The 24,024-nt window shown below is 48.6% G+C and overlaps 2 protein-coding genes across 8 annotated transcripts in view; one reads left to right on the top strand and one right to left on the bottom strand.

Annotated features, from left to right (window-relative positions):
* Nucleotides 1-14,763, top strand: part of RCC2 (regulator of chromosome condensation 2) — a 31,043-nt gene extending 16,280 nt beyond the window's left edge. For 6 of the 7 annotated variants that reach the window (XM_084822173.1, XM_084822176.1, XM_084822174.1 and 3 more), the window contains exons 4-13: nt 1,090-1,233; nt 2,370-2,501; nt 3,064-3,152; nt 3,813-3,927; nt 4,052-4,218; nt 6,223-6,403; nt 7,349-7,454; nt 9,694-9,766; nt 11,456-11,533; nt 11,917-14,763. In XM_084822173.1, coding sequence (XP_084678299.1) covers nt 1,090-1,233; nt 2,370-2,501; nt 3,064-3,152; nt 3,813-3,927; nt 4,052-4,218; nt 6,223-6,403; nt 7,349-7,454; nt 9,694-9,766; nt 11,456-11,533; nt 11,917-12,021 — 1,190 coding nt within the window. In that variant the 3' untranslated portion in view covers nt 12,022-14,763. The remainder of the gene's footprint in view (nt 1-1,089; nt 1,234-2,369; nt 2,502-3,063; nt 3,153-3,812; nt 3,928-4,051; nt 4,219-6,222; nt 6,404-7,348; nt 7,455-9,693; nt 9,767-11,455; nt 11,534-11,916) is intronic. The other variant, XM_084822178.1, reaches the window with a different exon arrangement.
* Nucleotides 14,764-16,042: 1,279 nt separating this feature from the next.
* LOC146335174 (protein-arginine deiminase type-3-like) overlaps nt 16,043-24,024 on the bottom strand; it is a 30,049-nt gene continuing 22,067 nt past the window's right edge. The window contains exons 9-16 of the mRNA XM_084822170.1: nt 23,259-23,370; nt 22,753-22,860; nt 21,735-21,886; nt 20,875-21,019; nt 20,363-20,456; nt 19,362-19,441; nt 18,015-18,158; nt 16,043-17,170 (exon numbers count right to left, since the gene is read on the bottom strand). Coding sequence (XP_084678296.1) covers nt 16,937-17,170; nt 18,015-18,158; nt 19,362-19,441; nt 20,363-20,456; nt 20,875-21,019; nt 21,735-21,886; nt 22,753-22,860; nt 23,259-23,370 — 1,069 coding nt within the window. The 3' untranslated portion in view covers nt 16,043-16,936. The remainder of the gene's footprint in view (nt 17,171-18,014; nt 18,159-19,361; nt 19,442-20,362; nt 20,457-20,874; nt 21,020-21,734; nt 21,887-22,752; nt 22,861-23,258; nt 23,371-24,024) is intronic.

Raw genomic sequence — 24,024 nt, 5'->3', positions numbered from 1 at the left:
ACTTCGACCAACAAAAATGAGTTACCGCTTATTATAATTGCTTGTTGGCCCCCAAATAGTTTAAACCGCTTCCACTGTTGGTCAAACATAGCGCAAGACCTCCCTCCCTTGAGCTGTTTCTAGATAGGCCACTTTCTGCCTCTGCCCCCCAGTTTTATCCCCACAACAACCCTGTGAGGCGGTTAGGCTGAGGGAGAAAGTGACTAGCCCAAAGTCCCCCTTCATGTCCAAGTGGAGATTTGAGTCTGGGTCTTCCAAGTCCTAATTCCAACTTTTTTAAATCAGGGGTGGTCAGACTTCAGACTTCTTTGTAGAACTAACTCCAAGAACTGCCAAGCAGAGCTGGGTGCAAAAGACGTGCACTTAGAATGAAGGAATTCTGAGCCCTTGAATTTGTTTTGAGTGCCAGAGAATTGAACATAACTCACCGTCCTTCCTCGCAACAATCCACTCCAAGCTTGCTTTGTTTCAGCACTATAATTTAGGGCAGGATGAGTCATTTGGTTGCTGCTCTTGTTAAAATAAAAAAGGTGAGAGCCAGAAATCTTTGCTGACCTACTGCAACTCACCCAGAGTTCTACTGGTCAATTCAGATCTAGCTTCCATCCACCGCAGTGTTGAAGGCCCAAGGTCCCCCCTCCCCAGCATCTCCCATTAAATAAAGAACCCTGGGATACAGAGCTGGGAAATCTGTTTCTCTTTTTGCTCAAGATCTTGAGAACTACTGCAGGCTGGAACTGACATTGTTGGTAGAAGGCAGCTCCGTCTCTCCTTGGCCGTGGCTGAGTGGCAGAGCCCCTGCTTTGCATGCAGAAGGTCCTGAGTCAATCCCCAGCATCTCCAGTAGGGGTGAGAAAGATACACTGGAGAGCCACGGCTGCCGGCTAGCATCGCCAGTCCTGGGCTAGATGGACCCACATTCTGACTCGGTTATAAGGCAGCTTCCAATGTCCCTTATTAGAAGATGGACAAATAGTCTGACCTGGTTAAGTTCGCTTTAATGGGCACTGCTCTTGACAGAACTATTTCAGTTCACTCCTGCTTGTGCTTGTCCTTTTCAAAAAGCTCTTAACTATTCTCCCCCTGCAGCGGCGTACCGTAACCTGGGCCAGAACTTGTGGGGGCCCCACCGGTACGGATGCCTCTCAGGGGTCCAGGTCCGGACAGTGGTTTCAGGGCCGTGTGCTGCTCACAGTCTCCTCATCACGACCGAGGGGAAGCTCTGGAGCTGGGGTAAGTCTCTGCCTCCCCTGTGGGGCGCGAGTGTTCAGTGGCGGAGGGCGTGCCTTTGCACACAAAAGTCTTGTGTTTGATCCCCAGTGCCTCCCCTTAAAAGGCCTATGAAAGACCCTGGAGAACAGCTGCTGGACAGTGTAGACCATGGGGTAGACAATGTAGAGCCAACGGGCACCAGTGCACCCCCACTCAACTTTCTGGGGGCCCACCAAGGTGCCCTCCCCTTCCCACTTTTTTTTCATTAACACATCTTCTTTCCAGGAGGTGGGAGTGCTATGAAATATGTTTCAGATGACGCGGAAACATGTTTCAGTGTGCATGTTATGTCTTCCTTTTCTTTCCCTTCGCCTCTCTGTTGGTTGGGCTGCTGTGATGTCATAGACTGTTCACCAGCATTCTAACTGCTCAGGGGGAAACAATATCCAGCAATAGGACATTGAAGGGAAACAGCTGTTTTGGTGAGGAAAACAGAGCTGGTTGGGCCAGGGAAAAAGCTTGCAAACAGTCCAGGAATAGGAAGCACTACCTGCTGTTAGCAAGTGTGGAAAACTCTGGGTTCAAAGCAGTTCTTTAGTGTGCTGGGGCTCAGACCCCCAACTCTGCCTTGTCCACAGTCTTTGGGACAGGTCACTTGTCTTTCGCCACACCTCCTGTGGCAGCCATTTTGTGGTGGCGCCCAGGACAATTTCTCAAATTGCTAAATGTGACCACAGCCCAAAAAGGTTGCCTAGCCCTGGTGTAGACCATCCTTCCCCAACTGAATGCCCTCCAGATGGGTCGGATGGCAAGTCCCATCATCCCTATTCATTGCCCATGCTGACTGGGGATGATGGGACTTGCAGTCCAGCCCATTTCGAGGGCCCTGGCTTGGGGAAGGCTAGAATAGACAGACCTAGGTATGGCGGAGCAGTGATGTGCTAAACCAATTTCATATGCTTACCTGCTTCCTCTGTTCAGGTGTACCTTGGCGTTAAGAAGGGTACAAACAACTCCTATCTGATGTTTTCAAAAAACCCAAAAGTAGCCACTTATTTGGCTCTTCCTGGGTAATCCAGCAATGCCTGTTTACATTTGCAGGCTCTGTGTTGTTTTGGCAGCATGTTCTTTGTATTTGTGTGTTTGTAATTCTACAGGACGTAATGACAAAGGCCAGCTGGGCCACGGAGACACCAAGCGGGTGGATGCCCCTAAGCCCATCGAAGTGCTCAGCAGCGAAATCGTTGTTTTGGCAGCCTGTGGACGAAACCACACACTGGCCCTGACAGGTGAAAGAGGAACCATGTGTGTGTATCATGTCTTCTTCCCTTCCCCTCACCTCACTATCGGCAGGGCTGCTCTGATGTCATAGACTGTTCGCCAGCATTGTAACTGCTCAGGGATAAAACAGCAGCAATATAACGTTGACGAGAAACAGAGCTGTTTTGGTGAGGGAAACAAAGTTGGTTTGGCAAGGGGAAAACCTTGCACAGGGCCTAAGAATAGGAAATGCCACCTGCTGTTGGCAGGTGTGGAGGCTGAGGGACAAGAAGTTGAATGAGCAGAGAATCCAGACACGAGGTGGTTGAAGGAAGAGGGCCATGTGCAGAGAAGCAAGGACCTAACGGAGGCAGAGGCGTAGGGAAGGAAGTTCGGAGGGGCGTTGGATTCATACAAAAGAGTAGTGAAAGAGAAAGGGGCTACGCTCAGCCTGGGATCAAGCAGGGTTATGCATGCTGAGGACCAACCAGAGGATCTTAGGCCGCAGAGCCAAGAGCAGCAAGAGGCAAGGCTTTAACTGCATCTCTCATACAGGATAAAGGGGGAACCCGTTCTCTTTTTGCATTCCAGAAAGCGGTTCTGTATTTGCCTTTGGAGAGAACAAGATGGGACAGCTGGGCCTTGGCAATCAGACCGATGCCATCCCCAGCCCTACTCAGGTGGGCGCCGTCTTGCTGTTTGTTTGTTTTTAAGTTAAGATGATAGCAGACTTTAGATCAGGGGTGCTGAACCTCTTTCAGCCCAAGGCTGAGTGCTGTTTCAGAGAAGCCCTTGGGGGCCATATTCCAGTGACTGAAGCCAAAAGGCGATGGGGCCAAAATACCTGCCTGTTTTAGCTTAAAGCTCTTGTTGCCAACAACTAAGCCTTAGGAGAGGCATTTCAGCCTTTTAGAATGGGGGAAAACTGCACAGATGCTGGGAAGCCACCAAACAATTGGTGATAAGAGGGTGAGGCTGGGGGAGGGGCCATCTGGGGAACGCCAAGAGCAGGACTGGCTGAGGTTCTCCTGCTTTAAATAGTAATATTTATTACCTGCTTAGGCCTCTTACAGCTATCAAGACTCTCAGATATATGAACTAGCTCATTCTGCTGTTGGAAATGGCCCATATCCATGAATAATTTTGACACCTCTTTCAAAGATTTCAAAATCAGGATTGCTATAGTAGCCAGTTTAATTATATTAAAATACAGGTGTCATACAATTCACACACAGCTTTTAACTGGGCATAATTGCAGGACTTATATACTTGAGCATGTAGCTGTTTGAAAGGCTTAGCAGTGTTTTTTTCAGTGTTTCCTAAAACCTCCTCATGTTTAGATCATGTACAACGGCCAGCCGATTACCAAGATGGCATGTGGTGCTGAATTCAGCATGGTGATGGACTGCAAAGGAAACCTCTACTCATTTGGATGTCCTGAATATGGACAGCTAGGTATGCCAATATTTTCTCTGCCATCTCAATTCTTGGCTGCATGTGAGGAGAAAAAACAACAGAGGGTCCCTTGCAGCCCCCATCTACCGGTTCTTTCAGCTGTGATCTCTCTGTCCCACCACAGGGCACAACTCCGACGGGAAGTTCATTGCCCGAGCCCAGAGGATAGAGTATGACTGTGAGCTGGTCCCTCGGCGTGTCGCCATCTTCATCGAAAAGACAAAAGATGGCCAGATCCTGCCCGTGCCGAACGTAGTCGTGAGAGATGTGGCCTGTGGAGCAAACCACACGGTAAGGCCTGGACATTTAGACTACTGCAATGTACTATATGTGGGGCTGCCCTGGGAGAGTGTCCGGAAGCTTCAGAGGGTGCAAACTGTGGCAGCTAGGCTGCTAACTGGTGGACAGTATCGGGACCATATTACACCTGTCCTGAAAGACCAGCACTGGGCACTAATTGCTTTCTGAGCTCAATTCAAGGTGTTGATTTTAACCTTTAAAGCCCTAAATGGCTTAGGACCTAGCTATCTGAGGGACCGCCTGTCTCATTCACAAACTGCTCAAGTATTAAGACCATCAGGAGGGGCCCTTTTGAGGACACCATCACTCACAGAGGCCCACTTGATGGGCATGCCTGAAAGGAGTTCTGTGTCATTCCCAAACTGTGGCATGCACTCCCTCAAGAACTATGATTCACTCCTGCTCTCCTGGCCTTTAGAGAAGGTGTGACGGTGCATCTCTTTTTAATCTAGCTTTTTACATTATCTAGATGTTCTAAAGTCCTAATGTTTTACCGTTTTTAATGTTCATTTTTATTGTGTTCAGTTTGTCTTGTTTCAAGTATATAAATGTTAAAAATAAAATAAATACTAGCATTTGCTCGATGTGCTAATTGACTTCAGGCCAGAATTCCCCTGTTTGGATATAGCGGGGAACTCTGCTTAATGCGAGGCAGAATCTTCATGCCAAAGCTGGTATGCGGCAGGAGAGGTGAAAGGAGGAGTGCGTTCCTGACGCTTGTTTGTGGCTGTCAAGGGCTCCTTGGCGGCCTCTTTCAGTCTAATCCAGTAGCCAAGTCCAGACACAGACAAAGGGATTCTTTTTAAAGCTTTATTCCTTTTTTACAACTTAACAACTCTACTATTAACGACTAGCTATGGGCAGCAGAGTACCTATGCCCTCAGTTGGAGCAGTTGGTCCCTGTTTGAAGGAGAATCACTGGCAGACCCTGAACTTATGGGCTAGGGAGAGTCCCTCCCCTTTTCCCTTGGATCCTCTGGGCGCAACCATTGGTTGTGCGCCACCCGGGCACTACGCCTCCTTTCCGCGCCCTCCATTTGGCACCGCTCCCTGCATCAGCATCGCGTGTCCAGCAAGCCCTCTTCCCGCGCTCTCTCACTCCTGGGACCGCTATCTATGTCAGGAATGCCAATGGGAGGAATCTCTGCCAGCTGCTGGCCCTGGGAAGGATGAGCGTGCTCCTCTCCCAGGAGCGGCTGCTCCACCTCAGAATCAGAACTACTCTGGGATTCTATGGGCTCAGTGTCCACCCTGACATCGGCCTCATATACCAGGGTATAGGAATCTTCAAATGTGCATTCAAACCAGTGCTGGCTGCAGGTTTTGGAGGGCCCTTGGGCAAGACACCCTCCATGGGCCCCTCCCTCAGTGGGTCTACCTTCTCGCCACCATTCTCACCAGCTGCTCCTCTTCCTCATCCTTGCTGCCACTTCCTTGCCTGGCAGGCAGGGAGCCAGGGAGCAAGGAGGCCGCAGCATTTCCTGCTCCTCCTCCTCACCACCACCATTGTCAGGGCCAGAGCGAGAGACAGGTGAATGAGCAGGTTGCAACATGGAAGAGGGGGAGCAAGTCCAGGGGGCTCTTGCCAGTGGGCCCCTGCTGGGGTGTGGGCCCCTGGCAGGTGCCATACCATGCCTGCCCATGATGGATGCAAAGGGCTTTGAGCACTGAAAGGGGACGTCATGAATGCTTTGCAGGTTTAACCCTGCTTTGAACGTTCAAATTCAAAAGAGGCCTGTGTCTGTAGAGAAGCATCAAAGGAGAAAAAAATTCAGGGCCATTTTAAATGCCTATTTCTTCCCATCAGAAACATTGTGACGGATTGAAGTATATCGATATCTAAAAATATTACTCCTACCTTGTTATGAAAATGAGTGTGTGTTGATGTCCCTGACAGAGATGTACAAAAACATCAGATCTTTGCATCCCTGTCAATAAAGCAGCTTCCTGTCCTTCAGTCTGGTTTTTCACCCAGTATCTCCCCTCTCCGTTCAGCTTGTCTTGGACTCACAGAAACGTGTCTTCTCCTGGGGCTTTGGTGGCTACGGTCGACTGGGCCATGCCGAGCAAAGAGATGAGATGGTGCCACGGCTAGTGAAGCTTTTTGACTTCCCCGGTCGTGGAGCAGCCCAGATCTACGCAGGTTACACCTGCTCCTTCGCAGTCAGTGAAACAGGTAAGCTGCCATTGTTGTCACTTGTGGCTGATTGAGGTGCAGAGCTATTAGAACAAGCAGTTATTTTATAACTGTTTCCAGAGGTACGTGTGTGAACACAGCAAATGCTCACTGTCGTGTGGCTGGAGATCGTAACCAGAGAACACTCCCTAACTTAACTAATTCCAGAGGGGTCACCGTGTCAGTCTGTTGCAGCAAAAACAACAAAACACTCAGTCCCCAGCAGCATTTCCAGGTAGGGCTGGAAAAACTGCTGCCTGAAACCCTGGACAGTTGCAGCCACTCAGTTTAGACCAGAAGTGGGCAATGTTTTGGTGTACAACTTCCCATCAGCCCTGTCCAGCATAGCCAATGGTGAGGGATCATGGGTTTTCTAGGCCAAAACATCTGGAAGGCCACAAGTTGCCCACCCCTAGTTTAGACAGTACTAAGTTCAATAGACCAAGCCTCTGCCTCTCTCTGAAGCAGCTTTCTATGTCATGAATTTTTCTTCTATTAATAGTCACTGCAACATCCCGCAACAGTTAACCTACAGCAGTTCATTGTGTGTTAAATGAAATAGTATTTCCTCTTTTATTATTATTTATTGCACAGACTTGTATTGTTGTTGTTGTTGTATACCACGTTCCAATAAAATGATCAAAGCGGTTTTCATGAGAATAAAATACAATAAAATAATTGTTGAACAATGAGACGATCGTTATAACAGTTATATAGTTGTATTTTTCATCATGGAAACTGCTGCCCATCCAATCTCGCTGGACAGCCTCAAGTTCTTCTAGCATTTTGGGAGAGAAATGTGCCTAATTTCTTTCTCTCTTGCTAGAACTGTCAAATGTGTTAAATACGCAGAGAGCTTCCCTGTTGGGACTCCAAACAGAGCAAATGTCTCCGGCAAGTGAACCAAGTTGATTTTTTTCCCCACGCTTTTGCTGCATCTTTCAGGTGGACTCTTCTTCTGGGGGGCCACAAACACTTCCCGGGAATCGACGATGTACCCCAAAACTGTGCAGGATCTATGTGGCTGGAAAATCCGCAGTCTGGCTTGTGGGTAAGAAATGATAATTATATATATTAAAAAAAAAAAAAGAAAGAAGGGGTGGGGGATGAACACTGTGAGAAAGAAAGTTGCCTTTTCCAAACTGTCCCATGCAAGGCAAGCTGGCTACTCCACATAACTCCAAAATTAAGTAACTGGACAAATGGGTTGTATCCTAAGATTTTGCAGGACACCCAGGTGAATTCTCTTCTGATCCAGAAACTTGAGAAGTTTCATCTTGTTCCTGAAGGCTACGAAGATTGCTTAAATGCCCCTGAGCAGTCTCTCCCTTTTTGTCTTTTTAAATTATTATTCATAAGGTAAACTCTGCCACATGGCTGATTATTGATATGCAAAGGAGCAGAAAGGTGGCCTTCTAATCACCTTAAAGTTTCATCTCCTTTTTCTTAACAGTTCTATTCCATCCTGGATCTGTGTGCTTTTTTCCTTAGAAAAAAGGGTTCAATCACCTAATCACCTTATCTTTGCTCATTGTCTCTTTTAAGAGAGCTGTTTCCTGTTCTAATTGGCTTGGCAATTCTTTTAGAACTGTTCTTTTTGTTTGGATAATTTCTTTTGACTATTTGCTAATGGGTTTACTTTGTATAGGCTATGTGGAGCGTTTGTTAAATCTCTGCTTTTGTTGTTGTTCAGTCATTAAGTCGTGTCCGACTGTTCGTGACCCCATGGACCATAGCAAGCCAGGCCTTCCTGTCCTCCGCTCTCTCCCAGAGTGCATCAGTGATGCTATCTAGCCATCTCATCCTCTGCCGTCCCCGTCTCCTTTTGCCTTCAATCCTTCTCAGCATCAGGGTCTTAGGGGAAATTTCAAGTACCCAGGCCTTGCATCTAAGCAAGCAAGGATTAAGGGCTTTTTTATATGAAGGCTGCATCTGCCATAAGTGCATCTCCCATAAGAAAATGTCCTTTCCATCTGTTTAAAAGATTTACATCATGCCTTTCTATTCAGTTATATTCGAAGTGGCTGCATAAAGAGCATGACAATGGGGTGTAGAGGTCAGAGCAGTGGTAGGCAGAATATAAATCTGGATCTACTAGATTTCTGGGTGACTTGCAGTAGGCTTCTTCTTTTCTTTTCTTTTTAACAAGAGCAGCAACAAGATGACTCCCTTGTCCTAAATTACACTGCTGAAATAAAGAAAGCTTGGAGTGTATTTTTGTGTGGGAGGAGAGTGAGCTGTGTTCTGTTCTCGTACTCGAAACAAATTCAGGGACTCCAAATTTTTCGCAGTGTATGTCTTTTGCATCTGGCTCTGCTTGGTGGATCTCAGGGTACTAAGAAAAAATAAAAGTAGATCCCACAAGCCTGATGTCTGCCCATCCTTGAATTAGAGTGTTCGGGTTAGGATTCAGAAGACTCTCCACTGGGACGTGAAGGGGGACTTCGGGCCAGTCACTTTCTCTCTTGGACTAACCTACCTCACAGGGTTGTTGTGAGGATAAAATTGGGGGCAGGGGTAGAAAACAGCCTTACTAGAAACGGCTTGAACGGAAATTGGCCGGTAAGCCACCTGACCAAAATTATTGATTTTATTCGTATCCCATCCTTTCTCCAAGGACTTGTTGTAAATAATAATATTTATATACTACTTCTCATTGAGCAAATCCTGAAGTGATTCACAAAGGATTACAAAGAAACCCCGCAAGTGTTATATTAAAGGCTAAGAGATAACGAATTCCCCAAGGTTACCCAGTGAGCTTTGTGGCTGAGTGGAGGTATGAACCTCGATCTTCCCAGTCTTGTTCTAATACTCGGCTGGAGGTAAGCAACCTGGCACTTCAACTCCCATAAGCCTCAGTCAGTTTGACTAATAGTCAAGGATTATGGGAGTTTTAGCCCAGCACATCTGTGGGAAGCATCAGGATACCTATCCCTGCATTAATCACTATACTACACTATTCTCACAATTAAATTCCATAGAGATCTGGTGCTCAAAGGATGTTTAAAATAGCCACTTGCTGAATTTGTTTGGGGAAGGTATTCCACAAATGGGGAGCCACCATAGCAAAGGCTCTGTTTCCAGTAGCCGCTCATCTGCCTTCCAAAAGTGGGGGAACCAGAGTAAGGCCTTGGCTGAAGATCTGCACAAGTGGGCAGGTACATATGGGCGAAGACTTCCTTCACAGGGAACAGGGCATGCAGTGTGGTGGGGGGGCTGTGTGCCAGGGCTGTAGGGGAAGCTGCCCCAGGGCTCTCCAGACCGTAACCTCCTTTGTGTACCTGTTTCAGGAAGAGCAGTATTATAGTGGCTGCAGATGAGAGCACAATCAGTTGGGGCCCATCTCCGACCTTTGGAGAACTGGTAAGGAGGCAGATGGAGCTGCTGTGATCGGCCAGAGCCAAGGGAAGGTTTCCATTGCTGCTTGGCTTGGCCAGCACATTTCTTCCGAATGTTTGTCTTGCTTCCTCCTCTCCATTTTCCACGTGGCCTGGTGGATGCCACACCTCGGAAAACACTGAAAGGAAAAGCTGTGTTGGGAGCGAGCTAGAAAACGCCAGGAGGCAACCATTCTTCGATGCTGGGGAGGCGGGGGTGCCCTCTGCCATCTTGCGAAGTCCACTGTGTGGGTTATGAGCTGCCTCTGGGGAGTGGAGGAATGGCAGACACGGTTGCCAGGATGCCAGTTCCTTGTGCATCTCCATCTGTCATCTTGGGCGAGGCCTTGGCTAGGAATTGCAATGGGATCCTTGACCATATCAGCGCTCCCTCCTTCCTTGACAGCTCCTTGGACATTATCTTTCAGCCTGCCGTTGCTAAATGCTTTGGAGCCCATCTGGCGTGCTCCTTAGGAGAGACATTTGGCTGGGTGATGCTGTGACATTTTTTATAAAATGCTTATCACCGGGATAACAGAGATCTCTTTCCAGATGTTTGTACTTGCTGAGGGCCTGTCTTGCTCTTGGGAGAGACAAATTCCTCTTTGCCTCTTCCTGAATGCCTTCTAGCCAGGGGTGTTATGAGGCCTGGGTACATGAGGCACTCCTCCCTGGATCTGTTTCCCAGGGCCCTGGATCTATTCCCCAGAGCCCTGAGTGCCCATTGATACCTATGGAAGATTACTTTCTTAGCTTAATTGCCCTGCAGGGGGTGATTTTCAAGGGTTGGGGGCTTGCAGCTGGAGAGGGCAGGGTTAACTCTCCCCCCACCCCCACATGCTGGAACTCCCCCCACTCCCAGTGACAATTAAGCGAGGGGGGGAAATTCCCTTGGTGTTAGTGGAAGCTTCTAAACTTAACTGCATGAGGTGGGCGAAAATTTCCTCCAAAAGGGAAAGAGAAAGAATAAGGGGGGATTGCAAATTACTTGTAACTAAAGAGGAATTACTGATTTGGGATAATCTGGGTTGAGGTGAAAATTAATTGAAGGAGTTATTTTATTTGAAGTGATTTGGATGAGGAATTAATTGGCTGGCTATGCCTCCTGTGAAATTAAAATAAATCCTCATCCTCATTTCTAAACTTGCGTATACAGATATAAATTATCATAGGCAAATTTTACGCAGATTTGCGTCATGCAGGCCTAGGCCCTGAATCTATTCAGTACCTAGCAACGTCCCTGCCTCCTACGTAAGCCATACTGAGTGATATGCGAATGAACTAGCATCTTGTTTGTTGCAAGTACAAAGGCTGAAGATTTGAATCAGAGGCATGTAGTGGGATGTGCAAAGCTTACTTTGATCCCGCGGTCAGTTACAGAAACATGCAGCAACAACAAAAGACCTTGCCTCAAGCTGGGAATATGGTGGCGAGTGTTAATCCCATGGCCGAGTGTTAATTCGAGGTCCTGAGCCATGGGTCTTCAGTGCTGCGTTTCAGCGGTTGCAAAGCACATGCAAAGATACATCTGCAAAGGTGGGGGTGGGGGGAGTAATGTGTGAACAGGCCGTGAGGCTGGTGCTCTAGCTGGCGTCTTCTGCACTTGATGTTCGCACAGAGAGTCTTCTCCGGTCCAGTCCAGAGAGAGACTGAATTCTACCCCATGTTTTCCCAGGGCTACGGAGACCACAAGCCCAAGTCCTCGACTGCAGCTCAAGAAGTGAAGACCTTGGATGGAATCTACACGGAGCAGGTAAGAGCAGAAAGGGTGGTGAGGAAGCTCACGTTCTGGGTTCTGAAGTGGTAGCTTTGTCTGGGGTCATGAATAGCAGGGGTGTTGAACCTCTTCCAGCCCGAGAGCCAGATTCCATTCAGAGACACTCTCGGGGGCCACATTTCAGTGGTGGATGGAGCCAAAGGCAAAAAGGGCAGGGACAGAAATACAAAAAGTACCCATGTATTTTAGCTCTTCCTGCCAGTAACGAAGCCTTAGGAGAAGCATTTCAACCTTAAAGAATGGCGGAAAAACTGCACATAAGCCAGGAAACCACCAAACAATTGGTGGTTGGGGGGAATGGGGCAAGGCTGTAACCCTGCTGAATGGCAACCCAAAGTGGCATGCTCTTGTCTGTTCAGGTGGCCATGGGCTACGCTCACTCCCTGGCGATCGCCCGCGACGAGAGCGACCCTGAGAAGGAGAAGCTGAAGAAGCTGCCAGAGTACAACCCACGTACGCTCTGACACAGGGCATGCGTCCTTCTCTCCCCCCCCCCCCCCGACAAGGCAGCTGCCCCTTCCGATGTGCATTGGGATGCAGAGCACCGTACGCAGAGAGATTACAGGCACGAAGACGCATTTTGTTAGACCCGAAATTTCGGTTTTTATAAGCAATCTGAAGTTTTAACTCCCTGTTACTATGACTGCTCCCACCCCATCTGCCTGCTCCATCCTTTCTGTAAGATGACTTGTTTTGTATTTTGCATTTTCTTGGGGGGGTAGTGAGGAGGGGAATATGTTGCAGAGTTCTTCTCATCCTTTTGAGTTACCATTCTGATAGAATTGGCAGGATTGCCTGTTCATTTTTTCTGTGCTTCCTTTTTTTTTTTTTTAAGTTGATTTTGGTTAAGCAGCGGACCAGTAGCCAGCATTTCAAATGGTTGAACCCTGGCCTTTTTTGTGGAGTGGCCCCACACCTTTTCCCTAAGAAAACGCAGAAGCCCCCTGCAAGAAGGTGGTTGTTAATTTTGTAGCTTTTCTGTGCCTCCTTATGCTCTCCATTTTTGTTCATTTGAATGTACACCTCACCCCAAAGCCTGTCGGGACACAGTCCACAGGGAATAGCTACTTAGTTCACAGTGGCCTTTTAAGGTTGGGTTTCATGTGATTTTTTTTCCAGGTTTGCCCCCAAGGTAACCGTCTTCATGCCATTTTTTGTGCATGGCAAACAATTCCCTCCATCACACCTTTATGTGGGTTAGACGCTGTAATTTTTTCTTCTTCCTGCATGAGGGACTCTCCTCAAAAGCTAGAATTGTCCTTGAAGTTGTAATGATCAGCTCTGTCCACCACATGAGGCCTCTTTCAAATGCTACAGCATCAGCACCATAGCAAGTGGCATGGACTTGTGGTTGAGCAGCAGGAGAATCATCTTTTCAGCTGGGAGAGGGATCTCCCCTTTTTATGGGCCAGAGGCTATGTCATGATTCAGATACTTGGGTGAAGGAACCCCCCTGCTTCTCTCTCTTGCCTCCACAGCTCCTTCTATTCCTACTGCCCTACCAGATTCCTCTGTGCCTCATGGAACATTCTGTCAGAACTGTTCGGGGGATCCCTTCGCCCAGGTCAGAAAGTCACATTTGCAGCTGGCGCAAATTCCACCTCTGTTAAAGGGTGTCTCCCGTATTGCAGATTCGCGTGCAAGCTGCACACCCGTTCAACTGCTGTGGGTCCTAATTTCAGGAGTCTAAGGCAGTTCTGCAAGGAATTTTAGGGTTGCTAGTAAAAAACCCTCAGCCTCTTTGGTAAAGAATAATTCGTGGTATTCTGGAGGGGAAAGCCATGACAAATGTACGCTTCTACCCCAGGTGTGCCCAGACTCATAGGTGGTATGTTTCCATCCTCATTGCAGTTCTGTTAGCTTTGTGCTGTTCCACCATTCTGTGTTGGAGAAATGTGGTGCCTTGTAACCAGAACACACTGCTGAGTCTTGACGTAAACACCTCTTCTTTTTTTAAGCTGAGTGTTCCCCTTCCTTTTGGTTTTTTTTTTTGCATCTCGTTGCTATCCGATTTCATTAGGGAGTCTCCAGAGGTGACATGACCTGATGTGATGCTACATTTACCGGTACAGAATTCTTGGAAGGGTTGGGTTAAAGAGGAATGCTGGGTAGAGCGTAATCTGGCTGTTCGAGGAAGGGCTGAATATTGCATCATTATTTGCCTTTTTAAAAAAAAGTCTGGGTCAAAATTTATACACACACCGTTTGCATCTCTCTATGTTCCTAGTGTCAGTTCAGCCAAGTTTACTATTTGTTTCTCTCCCACCCGCCCCCTTTGCTAAATAATTATGGTGTAGGGACATCATAAGAAGAAGAAAGCTAAATGAAACATAACTTAGGGATAATTTATTGGGGGGGGGGGAACGGAAGGAAGGAAAGGACAAAGAGGTACTTCTTCACCAAAGAATGTGTGTTTGTATAAAAGTTAAAGACTTCCCTTCAGGCACACTCTACCTAGCCAGCATACGTGTTCCAATGCCCCCATTGCAAACCCTTTCTGTTGCCTCTTCCTCCTTGGGGAGAGTGAAGGGGAAGAGCTCGGAGAGAAAAGAACAATTTTGAGTTTACATGAGATGGGAACAGTTCTTAATCTAGTCCTATCACTCCCCCTTTTTTTGTCTCTTTTTATATTTCTCAAAATAAATGTTTAAATCAATGATGGAACTGTATAGACCGTAATGCCTTTCCTCCCTCCACCTGTACTGTTCCAACAGCACAGAAGATTCTGCATGTATCACTTCCCTGGAATGATTGGATAGGAAATTCATTACACAACTCACAGCAGCTGTAAGCACAGAGCGCCGTTGCATCCTTGGCACTCCTTGCCGCTGGATATGTTGACAGACACCTGGTGCTGGTAGATAACAGGACGTTTTGCAGAAGGTCGGAATGTAACCAACGATTGCTTAAGACTATGATTGGACTTGAGGTTTCTCAAAATACTAGATTTAGGAATAGGCGACAAAACACCACCCTCGGGGAGAGTAGAACAATGCTTAAGTGCCAGCATCAGATTTTTAGGCGCCAGGACTGAGAAATATTTGGTGCCAAGAACCAAACAAGGGGTAGATTCCCTGGCACCTATTTGTTATATCAGAAGTTGCCAGATGGTGGCGTGCAGAGACTGTGATCCTTATGTACACGTGAGCATTTAAAGCATTCGGTCCTCCTCAGCCAAAAAAGGCTCCCAGATGGGCTGCTAATCTAAAAGACATGACAAAAAAGGAAAAACGATTGGAGAGGGAGGAGGAAAAGAGGAAACTTCTGCGCTAGTGCCGAGTTACAAGATCCTTATAAGACTTCTTTTTGGCAGGGAGGAGGGAGTGAGCCCCCTGCAGCTGTCCCTTCTCTGGCTGGTAGGTGGGTCAGGTTGGTCTCTGCCTTGCTGCCACGGTTTCCCTGGGAGGAGGCAGGGGGGTGCAGCCTCCCAGTGGTCCTTGGTCCCCTGGTTGATGGCCAAGGCAGGAGAGTTCTGCTCTTCAGCTTTGCAGTGATCCCAGGGCAACTTTGTCTGTCTGCAAGTGTGTAAAACAAGAGGGGCTGAGGCCCGTTTGGAAGCCCTTTTGCCACAAATGCCCATTAACGTGTGGCGCTTGGCCGTTGCTTGAAATGGCTTGGAGCGAGAGTATCTAAAGCAGATGTATCCTCCAGAAGTTGTGGGACTCCCAACTCCCAGCCTCAGCCACCAAGGCCAGTGGTCAGGGATGATGGGAATCTTAGTCCAACAGCATCTGAAGGGCAAGTTACCCACCCTTGCTCTAAAGGAATGTCTCCCCACAGGAAGCTGCCTTATACTGACCCTTGGCCCATTCATCCCGGTGTTGTCGACACTGACTGGCAGCAGCAGCTCTCCAGAATTTCAGGCAGGGGTCTTTCCTAGCCCTACCTAGAGATGCTGCCGGGGATCGAACCTGGGCCTTCTGCATGCAAAGCAGGGGCACTGCCCCTTTGTCTGATGTGTACTTCCCCAGACCCTTTGGTCATCTTCAGAGTCCATTCTCTGGATGCCCCCACTGAATGAAGCTAGGCAGGTGGCTACAAGAGAGAAGGCCTTCCCAGTTGTGACACCCCATTTATAAAATGCCCACACCAAGGCAGCTCAAGGAACCACGCTGTTCTTTTCAGCCCCAGGAAAAGACATTTCTCCCGAGCATATTAGATTTGTCTTACTGTGGTTTTCTGTGGCCTTCTCAATTCTATTATTTTGTGTTGTTTTTAACCTAGTGTTGGCCTTGGAAATAGCTCCTAGCAGTCAGCTGTAGAGATGTGTAGGCCTGGGAAAACTGGAGAAAAGGGGAGGGGGCATTTTTTCCAGTGTTTTTTGAAAATTGGGGAAATATTTTTTTTCCCAAGCCTTCTCATCTCTAGTCAACCCCCAGGAGTTCTCCGAACACCCCTTTTGAGTATACAGCTAGTATGGATCTAGAAAATTACAAAGGAGTATGTATTCACACCTACGTACACAGCATGACAATAGTCAGCACTGAATTCTTCACATGTTTTATCCAAACAACTCATAAAAACCCTTTTGAGAGAAAAATATATGCTTGCAAGCTTTTTAAAAAAACAACACTAGAGACCTAGAATTCAGCATTATGTATTTCATCTTAGAAAAACAAAGGAAATGTATACTTTTCACACTCATCGCTCTGTTAAGCCTATAGCGGCATTACCTCTGCAACACCGCTGGTTGGAGGAGAAAGGAGAAGTGCCTCCATGCAGAAATTTCTGGACTTCCCTCCCCTGTCCAATATCACTTCCTTTACCCCTAAACCTTGTCTTTGTGCTATATAGATTAGAACTGGAGAGGAGATTCTGATTGCCATGTCTGTGATCTGCTGAGAAGGACCTGCCTTAAGCTAGATAAAACAGGCAATCTACCCACCATCCCAACTCAAAGACCTTGGACACTGGTTAATGATACTAACTGGAGAGGCCATGGATGACCTGTGTGATCTACACCTGTTTCAGGGCAGTACCCAGTGAACAGGTCTGAATGCTTGGTTTATTCCTGAGTCATCTTGCAGAATGAAGAATGCAGAGGATGCCCATTGAGTGCTGAGCATCAATGCATGGAGATTAGCAGGGGGCTGTAAATTGGGGAAACAGCATGATTTTACAAACCCATCAGGGAAATGAAATGTGTTGGTGGACCTCCATCACTGGCTTTGGGACAACGGAGCATGAACAAGGGTGACCTAAGGAAGATGGTCAATGCCATGGGAGACAGTGAGGGAAGAGAATCTAGCAAACACCTTCATATATTACTGAGAGGGGAACCAATGCAGTTCCTTGGAAAGTTACTGGATTATGCATGTAAGCGCAGCAGCTGTTTTCAGCATCTTCCCCGCCTGCAGATACTGCAGGGAATCAGGTCCTTCAAGGGGTCATGTTCCACCACTTGAAGGAGAAGGGCTTCCGGCGGGTGTTTGTCCCACAGTGGACTTCTCCGTGTCCGACATGATAGGTTTCAAAGTCATCGATGAAGGTGCAGGACAATCCCAGCGGCTCCAGCAAGCGCTGGACCTCCTCTTCCAGGCAGCAGTGTTCGTGAATAATAGGCCCAAAAGGCTTTGGGATGCCCAGGTATCTCCCCAGAACAAGCATGTTCACCTGCAGGCAGGAAATGGGAGATGCATAAGGATCAATTCTTATCACAACAATTTTAAAAGCCAAATTAAATGTGTCCTGACCACCTTCCTAAATGCAGAGAGAATGGGAGCTAGCCATTAGAAGAGCCATGCTGGATCACACCCAGGGTCCGCCTAGTCCAGCATTCTGTTCACACAGTGGCCAACCAGTTGCCCATAGTGAATTTAGGGATGTAACAAGAACACTGATGATGGATCAGACAAAGTGTCCATCATTTTTCTTGGGTGGAAGGGTGCTGACTGCAACAGCACCCTGCTGCCCATGTTCCCCAGCCACTGGTGCACCTAGGCATTCTGCCTCTGGCACTAGAGGTAGCATATAGCCACCAGAACTAGTAGCCATTGATAGCCTTCTCCTCCAGGAATTTGTCCAATCCCCTTTTAAAGCCATCAGAACTGGTAGCTATCACTATGCCTTGGAGCGAATTCCATAGTCTAATGATGCACTGTGTGAAGAAGTCCTTTTATTTGTCCTGAATCTGCCACTACTCAGCTTTATAGGATGACCCCACTAGGTTCTAGAATTATAAGAGGGAGAAAAATGTCTCCCTATCCACTTTCCCCTCACCAGTCATAACTCCAGAGGGAAGTGTGTTCCAGAGTTTGGGAGCAATGCAGGAGAAAGCCTTTTCCCACATTGCCCAACAAGGACGCCTCTTCAAAAGTGCTTCTCCTGCTGATCTTAGTAAGTGAGCAGGAGAAGCCAATGGTGTTTGGGGAAAACAGCATCTGTGTTTAAAGACCCTGTGGGCAGGAGTCTGTCAAGAGGACGGGGACGCAAAGCGAGCTTCTGAGCAGGGCCTTACCATGTCTGGGAAATAAGCACTGGCTTTGCCACTGGGAACATTCGAAAAGGATTCATTCACAAAGAGCTGAGGGATGTCAATGATGTCTTCTTCTGTCAGGTCCAGCTCCTCTTTGAGGACATCTCTGTTCCAGTCAATGCATTTCTGCAGAAGGAGAAAGACACAAGAGGGCAGGGGTGGTTGTGGGGGAAGAGAAGTTCATGACATCACTAGAGGAAGACAAAGCTGTACAATTGTTCTGTCTTCCTCTACTTGTACAATACGCTTGTGGTACAATACCTCAAACACAAAGCAATGGATTTGTCAAGTGTGCCAATGGGGCCATTTCTGATGTACCTGCAGGCTCCTGGTGGCATCCTGATCCCACCCACATATTTCCTAATATCGCCAAAGATTGCGCACGTTTGCTCTGTATGTTTGCTCTGTATCCAGGGCTGGTGCCAAGGGTCGGCATGGCCAGGCACCTGCCAAGGGCCCACACCCCAGTGGCGCCCACTGACCAGAGCCCCCTGGGCTTGCTCCTCCTCTTCCCTGTTGCAACCTGCTTGTTCACCTGCCTCTCTCCGGCCCAGACAACAGTGGTGGTGGCGAGGAGGAGCGGGAGACGCCATGGCTCTTTGCCTGTCAAGTAAGCAAGTGGCAGCAAGGATGAGACAGCGGAGGAGCAAGGGCAGCTGGTGACCATGGCGGTAAGGAGGCAGGCTCACTGAGGGAGGGGGGCCCTGGCGGGTGTCTTGCCCAACAGCCTTCCAAAACCTGGAGCCATCACTGTGTGTTTAGGTCCCAACACCGAAATAAAGATGGCAGCATTCAAAATATGCAGCCATTTTGCTGCCCCTTAACATTCTTCCTTTGCATCCTCTGTCTGCCCACAAACAGGATTCCCAACTTTGCCAGATCAGCTTCAGCACCTTCTTAAACACAGAGAATCACATTCCAAGCCACAATTGCCTACATTTTCTCCTTCTGGGCGCTCTGAGAGGTTTTCCCTCTCTCCCAGTTTCTCCTTGGCTGTTCCTGTTCAACTCACTGTTTCCAGCGGAGGTTGGTGGCTCTGATTTTGGTAGCTCTGAGAATCCATTCTGGGTTTCAGTCAGAACCAGCCAGACCTCTAAAGGAGCTGTCCAAGGTGCTGAACCCTGTCCCCAAACTAGGGGACACACCAGGTCTTCTCATCTGCACCTGCAGCTTCTCTGCCACAACTGCATGGTGTCCTCGCATCTGGGGACTTCTGTCTCTGCACTGGAGCTGGCATGGAGGAATGGATGTCTGGACCTGTCACTTGGGGCAGCAAACCCCTGCTTGGCTGCTTGTCATTAATAAGGGGATGGGGGTTGTAAAGATTACCTGGAAATACTCATTGCTGCTCCTCAAGGTTTTGTTAGCAAGGATCTCCTTTATGGAGATGTGTTTTTTTCCCGACAGTCCTGTAATAAGAGACAAGTTGGCAGCTTCTTCATTATGAGTGCTTGGGTTTTGTTTTGAATCAACCACGCACTTAGCTGAGATATAAACGGTGGTGTAGAGGCGTCGGGGCTTTCAGGAATGCAGCGCTGGGACTTTTTGATGAGCAGGGATGCTGACATGATCCACCACCCTTCCCCGCTCCCTCTGAGCTTAGACAGTAGCTGGGGAGGGAAAGGATTTTTCCAGCCAGCAATATGCTGTTCCCTGTTGTGATGCAAAGTATTTTGTGATGGCTTGGTGCCGAATGGGCAATTCAGACCATGAGCTTTGCAAAAGACCTGTGCCCAGTGGAGATGAAAACTGCTAGAACCTGTTTGTGGATATCTATCAATGCAGCTGCTTGCAGCTTTGGACTGTCCTTGGGGGTGTGGCCATGGGGACTGTCACGAAGAGTGCCTGCACTTCAGAATGTGCCACCCTGCCACTGGCCATAAAGGTTCACGTTAACTGAGAAGAACCGCTGCCCCTCTTCTCACTGGGCAAATGAAGCAAAGGCAGGCAACCCTACAAAGCTGCCATAGGAGCATAGGAAGCTGCCTTACACCGAGTCAAACCATCCCTCCATCTAGCTCAGTATTGTCAGCACCGACCGGCAGCAGTGGCTCTCCAGGGTTTCAGGCAGGATTCTTTCCCAGCCCTACCTGGAGATGGTGCCAGGGACCAAACCTGGGACCTTCTGCAAGCAAAGCAGGGGCTCCACCGCTGAGCTACAGCCCTGCTGCCTGGTGCAAAGTCAGCCCATTGGGCCATTTACCTCCCAAGTTCCCAGCAACCCCACCTTCTCTGGAGACTAAAAGCACCAGCGGCCAACATAAACCTTCCTAGCTCATGTTGCTTCGTCTCTGAAATAAGGAGTGGATTAGGAGGAAAAGCCATCCTACCATCAAACATCATGGCGTCTCCATAGCCCTCCTGATCCTTCTCCTTCAGAAGCTTGAAACAGGCACTCGGGCTGGCCAGCAGCAGGCGGAAGCCCTGTAAAGAGGAGTAAGAAGAGATGTAAACAGAGAGCTGGAAGGACACACAATGAGGACTAGAGGCTTGGAACCTTAACCTGGGCACCTTTGGAATTTTGAGAGTGTTGTGGATGCTCTCACAAAACAGCTGCCATGGGTATGGGTCTTGTCCATTCACAAATGGTTGCCATGCTGGGGACAGTCAGTCAGAAAGGACTCCTTTCCCAGAAGGCAAACTGGCAAGACTAAAGGAAAATTAACTTGCCCAAGAATCTAAGAACAAGGCAGAAGTGGAGTCTCAGCTCCAAAAAGCAAAGCCACTTTTTGGAACTCTTTGCTTTGCAGCATGCCAGCCTCCCAGTTAAAAAGAAATTTAAAAAATCAAGAGAGGTGTCCATGGGCACCACGTTGGAGACCCAGTTGTAAATTATGCTTACCTTTCTGTCAGCAGCTGGTACAAAAGTAAAGAACTCATCCACGTGTCCTACCAACAGCCAGTCAGAATACAGTTCGATGGGAGATTGCACTTGCTGGGCGTAGAGGAAGTCCTGGACAACTTTGACCATCTGATTGCCTTTGGCACTAGTTAGCAGAGAGAGGCAGTGTGGTTTAAAGGGATTGCATCCAACCGAGCGATGGCTCGTCTTCATCAACATTGTCTTTCAGCAACAATGCTTAACAACAGTGGTCCCCAATTCATGAGCCATACACCACTTCATGTTATGGCATCGGCCAAAAGGATGTTCTTTTCAGCAGCATCCTTCATACAGGACTAGTGTCAAAGGCAGGTGTGGTTGGTCACCTGCCAAGGGCCCACACCCCAGCAGGGGCCGACTGGCAAGAGCCCCCTGCACTTGCTCTTCCCCTTCCCTATTGCAACCTGCTTGTTCCCCTGCCTCTCACTCTGGCCCAGACGACGGTGGTGGTGAGGAGGAAGGAGGAGCGGGAGATGCCGCGGCCTCCTTGCTCCCAGGCTCTCCACCTGTTAAGCCAGCAAGTGGGAGCCATGAGGAGGAGCAAGAGCCGCTGGTGACCACGGGGGCGAGAAGGCGGACTCAGCGAGGGAGGGGGACTGTGGAGGGTGTCTTGTACAGGGGCCCTCCAAAGCCCGGAGCTGACACAGCCCACACGGCAAGAGTAGGAGACAGACTTGTTCTCAGCGGTGGAGACTGGTGGCTCCTATGTCAGTGGGGGGGTGAATCCGCTCTGGGTTTCAGCCAGAACTGACATAGCCTCCACTGGTTCTCAGCTAAACCACTGCAGGAGGAACACTGGTTCTCTTTCTGTCCTTGCTTACGTGGGGAAGTAGGTCCCAATGAGGATTCGCCCCAGAGGGTATTCCTTGCCCCTGACGGTCACTGGGGGGCTGACCTCAAGGTTCCCAAATGAGTCCAAGCTGGAGACGTTTGTGTCAGCTGGTTCCCGGGTCACATAACCAAAATCCGGACCCTTGCATGGGAGCAAACAGGAGCAGAATTAGATCATTCCTACCATATTGGGGCTCTTGGAAAATGTCCTCACACCTGTAACATTTGAGAAGTTGAATCGGGGAAGCAGCAGGAAATGTTCCTACTCTGCAAGCACCGGGTCATTGCTGACCCCTAGAGGGACGCTGCTTACGCTGGCGTTTTCTTGGCAGACTATAGCGGGGTGGTTTGCCATTGCCTTCCCCAGTCATGACTGCCTTTCCCCCAGCAAGCTGGGTGCTCATTTTACCGACCTCAGAAGGATGGAGGGCTGAGTCGACCTGAGCCGGCTACCTGGGACCCGGCTTCCGCTGGGATCAAACTCAGGTCGTGGGCAGAGTTTCGGATGCAATACTGCCGCCTACCACTCTGCGCCACATGAGCTCTGGAAGCAGCAGAATAATATGCAAAACGAAGCAAACGGATGGTATAAGGGGAGTATGATCTTGGCTGTTTTATTCTCAGTTCCTTTCCTAATTATGCCTAACGTGGAGCTTGCCTTTTTCACAGCCGCTGCACACTGGGTTGACATCTTCACTGAGCTGTCCGCCACAACCCCAAGATCTCTTTCCTAGTCAGTCACCACTAGCTCAGAACCCATCAGGTGATACTTGAAGTTGGGATTTTTTGCCCCAATGTGCATCACTTTACACTTGCTTACATTGAACTGCATTTGCCATTTGGATGCCCCTTCTCCCACTGTGGAGAGAGTCTTTTGGAGCTCTCCACAATCCCTTTTTGTTTTCACCATCCCAAATAAGTCCTTAATGCAAATGCAGGTTGTTGCTTTTTATTTCAAGGACCAAGATGCTAAGACAGAATACTGGGGGAGGGGGGGAATACACATACCAAAATTGCCTTAAATGGGAAGTCCTTCAGCCCTCTGTTTCTTGGGGAGTCGAAAACCACTGGAAATGACTTGTGGGGGGCTTGCACATAGCCAAACTCCATCTCATCCTGGTTCAGCAGATGAAAAAAAGAAAAGAACCTCATGACCACTTCTTGCCAAGAGGCAAATGTTTGGAATGCCTCTCCTGAGGCTTGGTTACTGACTGGAAGAGCTTTAAGCAGGAAAGCCTGCACACTGACATTTTTGAAGTTTGTTCCAAATGATCCCCCTGCCTCCCACACCCTGGGATTGCTCAGCCTGTTACAAATGAAACAGACCCATCCCTCCCCAGGCTTGAGAAGAATGCCTCCAAATCTCTCCAGAGCTGTAAAGACTTGGAAATGCCCTCACTGTCCACGGGCTGCCCTCGCTCCTGGCTGCACCTTGTCTGGGGGAAGCTTTGCGTTTGATGCAATTCTCACTCTGGCATGCCACCTCTCACTCAGGATTTTTCTTCCCCACCTACCTGGATCCAGCGGTCACCCCGATTGTCCACTTCTGGGCAGACAATCAATTTGCATCCAGCTTTCTGGGTGAGCTTGGTCACATCTGCCACGAAATCCGCATTGCCTTTAACACTGGATATCAAAAGGAGAAGAAGGGGGATATTGAAGACACGAAGCCAGGAAAGAAATATTCATAGATGCGGGGAAGGGTTCAGACCTTCTCAAAACCAAATAAGTAAGCCTTAAGATGGATTCTAGAGCCTTGTGTGGCGCAGAGTGGTAGGCGGCAATATTGCGACCGAAACTCTCCCCATGACCTGAGTTCGATTCCAGCAGAAGCTGGGTCTTGGGTAGCCGGCTCAGGTCAACTCAGCCCTCCATCCTTCCAAGGTCGGTAAAATGAGGACCCAGTTTGCTGGAGGAAAGGTAGTCATGACTGGGGAAGGCAATGGCAAACCACCCCGCTATAGTCTGCCATGAAAACGCCAGTGCAAGCAGGGGTCCCTCTAGGGGCCAGTAATGACCTGGTGCTTGCACAGGAGGAACCTTTCCTTAAGATGGATTAGATAACCTGGCCTTAGTTGCCCATGCTCTGGTAACATCTTACATAGATTACTGCAATGCACTCTGTGTGGGGCTCCCCTTGAAGATGGTATAGAAACTGCATCTAGTGCAGAATGCTGCAGCCTGGCTGCTCTATTGCACCTGTCCTAAAGCTCTCCACAGGCTCCTAGTCAGCTACTGAGCCCAATTTAAGGTCTTGCCATTAGCATATAAAGCCATTAA

This window comes from Heloderma suspectum, chromosome 15, assembly GCF_057233095.1.
Source record: "Heloderma suspectum isolate Gila_16-S chromosome 15, 16-S_ref, whole genome shotgun sequence".
Lineage (NCBI taxonomy): Eukaryota > Metazoa > Chordata > Lepidosauria > Squamata > Helodermatidae > Heloderma > Heloderma suspectum.
The sequence above is the reverse complement of the archived record's forward strand: the minus strand, read 5'-3'. Positions and strand labels throughout refer to the sequence as shown.